This window comes from Buteo buteo, chromosome 3 (genome assembly GCF_964188355.1).
Source record: "Buteo buteo chromosome 3, bButBut1.hap1.1, whole genome shotgun sequence".
Lineage (NCBI taxonomy): Eukaryota > Metazoa > Chordata > Aves > Accipitriformes > Accipitridae > Buteo > Buteo buteo.
Genome location: NC_134173.1, coordinates 20,595,711 through 20,602,911, shown reverse-complemented (window position 1 = coordinate 20,602,911; position 7,201 = coordinate 20,595,711). Strand labels below are relative to the sequence as shown.

Genomic DNA, 7,201 nt, shown 5'->3' with positions numbered 1-7,201 from the left:
TAGGCTGTGCCTCTTTCCCACGCTTGAGCTTCTCCTCCCTTTCATTTACTGTCCGGGTGCTCTGCAAATGTAAGGGCTCTAATTTCATATCCCCGTGCTCCAAAAGGATGGGTCCATGCCTTTTGTAGTTTAGCCACAGCCACGAACTTGCCGATTCCCTTGGATACTCAGCCCTTCCTCTGGGTGAACCTGTGTCCGCCTTGAGCAAAGAGATAATGCGGTGGTTGTTGTTCTGTTGCTGCCAATCTCCGGAGAGGGGGTTTTCATGAAGCCTTAGCTCGGAAAAAAAACCCAAAAAACCGAAACAAACAAAAACCCCCCAAACCAACAACCAACCAAGCAAAAAAAGAAAAAAACCAACCAGGGGCAACGCTATACAGCTCAGGGCTGGGAAATGAAAATTTCTGCCCAAATGAGGCTTTCCGATAGGAAGCGGCTGGCGGAGGCGCCCCTATAATAAAGCATGCGAGGGAAGTAGTTTGCAGGGAGAGCAGCCTGGCTCGCTGACAGAGGGGGCGGATCCTGCGCACAGGCGGGCAGCGCCGCGCCGCGCCGGAGCGGCCCCAGCAGCAGCGGGGCTATTTCGGGAGCCGGGCGGAGGCGGCGGCCGGAGCCGGAGCCGGAGCTGGGGCTGGGGGCAGCGGGGAGCCATGGGGTTAGCGGCGCCGGTGGGCTGAGCGGGGGCTTGCAAGCGGAGGCGAAGGCAGCCGGAAAAAACACGCCTTTGCCTCAGACTGAGGGGAAAAGGAGGGGGTTTTGGGGCTGCATCGCAACTTGAGCTGCATCAAGCTGAGCCAGGCAGAGAGGGGAGCGGGAGGGGAAGGAGAGGGAGGAGGAGGAGACGCTGCCACCGAGGGATTTGGGCTCGTTTTATTGAAACACATCAGTGATCGGGAGAGAGCGGCGAGGAGGAGGAGGAGGAGAAGGAGGAGGAGGAGGAGGAGGTGGGGGTGAGGGGGCAGGAAGAGGGGGATCGAGAAAGAAAAGTGTGAGGGCTGTGGCTGGGAGAAGCAGAAGTGATGAGAGAGCGAGCGGGGAGGCTGGAGGAGGCTGCCCGTCCTGCTGCTGCGCCCCGCGGGGACCGCCGCTCCTGCCGCCGCCGGGCGCCCCCGCGGCCGCCGCTGCCGCCCCGCCGCCCCCGGCCCGCGCCATGGAGGCGCTGAACGGCCCCGGCCCCGGCCCGGGGCCCGGCGACGCGCTGCGGCCGCCGCCTTCGCCTTCGCCCGGCCACCACCACCCGCACGCCGAGAAGAAGAGGCTGCACCGCGCCCCGTCGCCCGCCAGACCCTTCCTCAAGGACCTCCACGCCCGCGCCGCCGCCACCAAGCCGCCGCCCGCCCCCCCCAAGTCCCCCGGCCTCCCCGCCCGGGCGCCCCCGTCGCCGCACCCGGGCGCCCACCCGCCGGCCGCGGGGCTCCTGGCGGCGCCGGGCCGCCTCTCTCGCCGCCCCGCCGCCCCGGGGGGCAAGGCCGCCGCCGCCGCCGCCGCCGGCAGGGCGGGCGCCAAGGCCGCCCCCTGCGCCAAGCGGGCGGCCCGCGGTCCGGAGCCGGGCCCCGGCGGCCGGGGAGGGGGGCGGCAGCCCGGCGGCGAGGCGGCCCCGCCGCCCGGCAAGGGCAGGAAGGGGAAGCGGGGCGCCGCGGCAGGCAGCGGCCATGCGGCGGCGGCGGCCGCGCTGGCCCGCGTCGGCCACACGGACAGCAGCTCCGACCTCTCCGACTGCCCCTCCGAGCCGCTCTCCGACGAGCAGCGCCTGGCCCCGGCCGCCAGCAGCGACGCCGAGTCCGGCACCGGCTCCAGCGACCGCGAGCGGGACCCGCCCGCCGCCCAGCCCGCCGCCGAGCCGACCCGCACCGGCACCGGGCCCGGTCGCGGAGCCCTGCCGCCACCCGGCCCCCGCGGGGATCCGCTGCCCGCGCCCCCGGGCGGTGGGCGAGCCCCGAGCCGCGGGGAGCCGGCGGCGGCGGCGGCTCCGGAGGAGCTGCAGCGGGAGGTGGAGGAGCTGCGCTCGGAGAACGAGTACCTCAAGGTGAGCATCGGCCGCGGAGCCCGGGGAAGGGAAGGGAAGGGAAGGGAAGGGGGAGGCACTGGTAGCGGCGCAGCCCCTCCTGCCCGGGACTGCGGGGTCCGCGCTGGGGGTGGCGAGTGGATTCGCTCAGTCTAAAGTCACCTCCCGTGGGACCCCCCGCCCCCGCCGGACCAAATGCCCCGTTTCACCCGCGGGAGAGGAATAGGGGCAGGGAGGGCCAGCCGGGCGCCTCGGCGCTCCCCCGCAAAGCGGGGCCGTGGCACGGTTTAAGGGCAGATAAGGGACTTAAGCGTGGGATCACGGCTCCCTGGAAAAGCCCGAGTCGTGGAGGCTGGATGAACGCAAGTCCGGTGCAACATGTACTGTGGCAATGTTAACGTCTGGTTGGCGTGGTGGTGGCTCAGCAAACCCCAACTCTTCCTAAAGCACTGCAAACACTCTACCGGTTGGCAAGACCTTGCTTTCCAGGAACTGTTTTCCTCAGTATCACCCTTTAAAAAAGCCGAAGAAACCGGTTCCTTCATTTGATGTGGAAGGGATGACAGCATTATACTGTCTGTTTATTGTGTTACTTTTATCACTGGAAAGTGGAGCTACTCGTTGTGAAGTACTAATAGGATAACAAGAGCAGCAGTAAAAAGTGTCATTGCACCCTTGTACAGGTAGAAAAACACACCTTATGTGCATTCATCCTCAGAGAAACAAGAGCTAAATTCAGGCATGCTCTGAGCTGGGTTGACCTGGGGGAACCTTTAGTTGGACTTGCACTTACAATCTGATCTTTTGGCACAGCAAAGAGGCTACATCCATAAAGATCTATAAATAAGATAAACTGAGATAATCATGTAACCGCAGCTACTGTACTATTTGACTCTGCTGCTGGTGAGAACCATCTTTGTTCCCTGATTTTGGCAACACCCTGTTGTCAAGAAAAATGACCATGGAAATCCATGGGAGTTTTGCTAGGAGAAAGACTGGAGTTGGGTATAACCTTGGGAGAGAAGGGTGGTAAAGATACAGACGGGGCTTGTTAAGGGGTTTTGGCTGAGGGACAAGAAGCAATATTCAGCATAGCAAAAGGTTAACAGCAGGGGTGCTGCAAGGTTCTTTGCTGGGTCTGGTGCTGCTTAATGAACTGGAAAAAGGAACGAGCAATGATACAGCAAAATTTTCAGATGACATTAAGTTTTTTTATCTTAAGTGGAGCCCAGCAAAGACCAGATAGAACTTAATCGTAGACTTAACCCCTGAGGAATGAGTGAAAAATGAAGGCAGAGGATGGGAAATAAATCTCAGTATTGAAAATTTCAAGCACTCGGAGAGAAGAAGGACTGAGTATGCACTTTTCTGGATTTTAAATGCATTGTGTTAACTCAGGAGCATCATGAGAGAAGGGGCAATGAAAATCTCTGCTCAGTGTGAAACTGCAGGCAAAAATCATGTTAGATTTCAGGGGGAACTGAACAGAGAATAACAAAGAAAATATTATAAAGTTTTATAGATCTGTAGCTGTTACACAGATCAGTGGGTGTACCTGAAATACTGTGGGCACTGCTGGTCATCTAGAAATTGATAATACAGAACTAGACCAATAAAAATTATTGGCGCATAGCAAAGCTTTTATAGCACTCATTGGATGGAAAACTCCAGAGTGCGTTAGGGAAATGTAATATTCTATAAAATGATGAGCAGCATAGAGAACCTTTATCAGAAGCTTCTGTTCTACTTGACAGCCCAGAAACAAGGAGATGTAATGAAATCAGACTTCATAATAGGAATTGCTTTAGGAGGAGGTAAACTGGCGTTGCCATCAGAAGTCATGGAGGCCAAAAACCTGGGAGCATCATTTTGCATTATGAGATTTGCACAGTTATAGTACTTAAACTTTAACCCATTATGAAGAATGTGTTAAGCTTCATGTTTCATATTGAAAGTAATTTTTAACTATGGGAAACTGAAAAAGAGTTTGTCTGAGTTGTCTAGGACTGACCACTGTTAGGGTGTCCCACTTTATGGACTTTCTGATCATGGGACTGGATTGACATTGGCAAGTCCTAGGTAAAGAACTTTATTCTACATCGTTTCAAACTTCTCACCCTGTGCGACAGTGTCTTCAGGTCTTTCACCTTGATGTCTTCATCATCTACAGCAATTGTGTCCCAACCCTTCTTTGATTTGGACTATGACTTTTTCAGGCTACAAGTATTTCTGAGACTAGTAGGATAATACAGACTGGTTTCTTGGGGCTCTGTGTCTCAGCTGACTTCCAGTGGGCATGTCATTGTGCCTGGAAAGCCATGAGCTCACTCTGTCGCCTCTCCTGAGGGGACTGAGTACATGGTTTGTCTGCTTTCCTTGGCCACCTGGGTACATGAAGTCTTAGCAGTTCTGCTCCTCTCTCAAAATGGTTGGAAACAGCCCAGTAGTGCAAAAGTTACCAGGAGAATTCCCAAACTTCATTTTCCTTTCCTAGGGAAACCTATAAAAAACTTCTGCAAATTAAAACCACAGCATTGCCTGAGTTGTTTACTTGTGGGTTTGCTCCTCGTGTTTTTTACAATGCAGTTCTCTTGGTAGGTATTGGAGTGAGATGTGTTTCTCCTTTAACTGGAGGGGACTAAGGGATAACGGGGAAGCTGTCAGCTGTAAATAGACAAGTGATTAGATAAATCCCAGAAGAAACTGTTAATTTCCTGAGCTTGGCCATATGCCGAATTTTGTAGTTTTCACTCCTCCTTATCCTTCCCTGCAGCTGGAGTGCAACAGTAAGTGCGCATAATTTTAAAGCCTGTTTCAGGGAAATTTATCTTTCACACAGGAAGGTCTTTCACATATCTTTCATGTGTCTGGAACATAGGTTATAGAACACAGTGTATGTATATATAAACATATACGTATACTTAGTGCTAAAGATTACTGGATATTAAAGTGCTACCAGAAAAAACAAAACGAACACAATCATTTGTTTTTATTTCTACTCAAGAAGTGCTAGAAAGTATCCCAGAATGCTCCATGGAAGTCTTTGCAGGGCAAACTGTTGGTGCTGCAGACATCTCAGACTTCATACACTGTGAGCTAGATGTCAACCTGATACCAAGTTGCCACCTTAATATTTCCAGGGATTGTGATTTTACCCTAGATGAGACTTTGGCTCCAGCAGTGGCCAACTACCTGTAAAGTTAAGCCTGTAGGTGAAGTAGTTGAGGAGAAGTGTTTACATTGGGCAGTCTCTTTTCTGCTACCTCAGTGAAATTTCGTCATCATTGATTTCAGTTTCATATAGTTCTTGCATAACCTTATTTCAGCTACCTATGGGGGAAGACTGTAATATTACAGCAGCATTTAAAAGGTATCACTTATTGGTTGATGTGTAAGAGTGAAATTATGTCGTGGTGCCTGACTCTGTGGAGCCAGGAGGTCACCGGTAAGTGCTAGTGGAAGGTAAAGTTTTAGTCATTGCTAGCCAGTCCTGTTAGTAATAGCAAAATACTGCCCACACAAGTGGTTGTTTTTCAGGATTACTTTAAAGGTGTCCGGCACATGGAGAAGCGTCATGCACTATGCAAGTCCTTGGGAAATTTTGAAAGAAGCTCCTTGTGGTGTAGAGCCCTTGAAAGGATGAGGGATCCTGAGGAAGAAGGCCTAAATTTTAGCAATTAAAAATGTTCTTGCTTTATCTTGTCCAAAGTTTAGTTCAGACTGTTTTAATTAAATAAACGTGCTAGCAGAAACAGCAGTGGTATTTTAGTCATGACACATGCCCCTTTTCTCTTTACATCCTTCATGGCCACAATGTGAAAGCAGCCTCCTACTTGAGGCATAGCACTTCGTACAGCCCTTAAAATGAAACTCGTGCTTGCTCTGCTTTGCTTTACTGGGCCTCCTCTTTGTGCATGGGTTGGTACAAGTTCAACACAGCAGAAATGCTGCTACAGTGCAGGCTAGCACAAAAATATATTCTAAACTATGTTGGATTTATTAGATAATCATCTAGTTTATCTTGTTTTGTCTTTATTCTTTCTATATTCCTTTTTATCTGTGACATATGCTGGATATAAATCAAATAAGGGGCCACTCCAGGCTCCTTATTCCACTCTGATACATCTAAAGAACATTCATTTTTGTTTAAAATCACAATGTATGTCATATGAGGTTACATTGTATTTCTTGGCTCCCTTGAAACTGTAGATCTTTGAGTCCATAGGCTTGAGATGAACTCATGAGGAGTAATATCACCGTTTGTTTTGTTAACCTGATGGGAGTTGTGTATGTCAAAGGGTTTTGCAGAGCAAAAATGATATGAAGTGATGGGACCAATTTTTCTTCCATTTAGTGAGGGTTACTGGGGTTAGCAAAACAAAGTTCGTCCCCCATCTCTGCTTGACATGCTGCTTTGCCCACCTGGTGACTGGCAGTCCCGAAGAGAACGGAGGCGATAACCCTGCCTGGGGCACAAAACCTGTGTGGCCAGGCTTGGCTGGAGGGACGGTCAGCTGTCGGAGGGAGATGTCACTCTGGGGAAGAATAGCGAGGCCGTGTGCCTTGTTAACTCCAGCTGTGTCCCTGTCAACCCCTGCACTGCCTGGAGGGGATTAGCGGCGTGATGCACCAGGCAATAGTTTCACTTAGTGGCCCTCAATTGATGATATCAATGTTGCCCCAGCCAGATGACTGCTGGAACGGCTTCAGCTGCTCCAATCAAGGAAGCGTGTTGGAACAATACTGGGACTAATGCTTGAATATAGCAGAAAAGCTGCCAGATGCTGCTCTTGGATCCTGCAAACTTAAACCAGCCCTGAAGTCAACAGGTGCTCAGGGTCCTACAATTTTTCAGCTCTCATCTTGTTTTGTGCACAAGCTTCAAACAACGCTGGATTGGTGCACGACTTGTAGTTTGGTTTGAGAGGTAAACAATAATATCAGGGGCCCAGGAACTTTAGGTTCATTAACATATTTTGCAAGAGGCAAAAATAATGGTTGTTGCTTTCTTGCCAACCAAAGCCTTTTAGAGCATATTTATCCCTACTGCAGTTCTGCTGTAAAGTGATATGGGGGATGTGTTTATTCCTTAGCAGCAGCAGCATCTCCTACATACAGACAGTTTGAGATATTTAAAATACAAAAACAGAGATTACGTAAAATCACAGTTCATGAATCTTAGATTTATCAAGGACT

At 51.4% G+C, this 7,201-nt stretch overlaps 1 protein-coding gene across 10 annotated transcripts in view; it reads left to right on the top strand.

Moving 5' to 3' along the window:
* The first annotated feature begins 202 nt into the window (after window positions 1-202).
* The window catches only part of MTCL1 (microtubule crosslinking factor 1), a 113,786-nt gene continuing 106,787 nt past the window's right edge, over window positions 203-7,201 (top strand). For 5 of the 10 annotated variants that reach the window (XM_075023008.1, XM_075023007.1, XM_075023012.1 and 2 more), the window contains exon 1: window positions 205-2,026. In XM_075023008.1, coding sequence (XP_074879109.1) covers window positions 1,151-2,026 — 876 coding nt within the window. In that variant the 5' untranslated portion in view covers window positions 205-1,150. Of the gene's footprint in view, window positions 2,027-7,201 lie in introns of all 10 variants that reach the window. The other 5 variants (XM_075023013.1, XM_075023014.1, XM_075023011.1 and 2 more) reach the window with 3 other exon arrangements.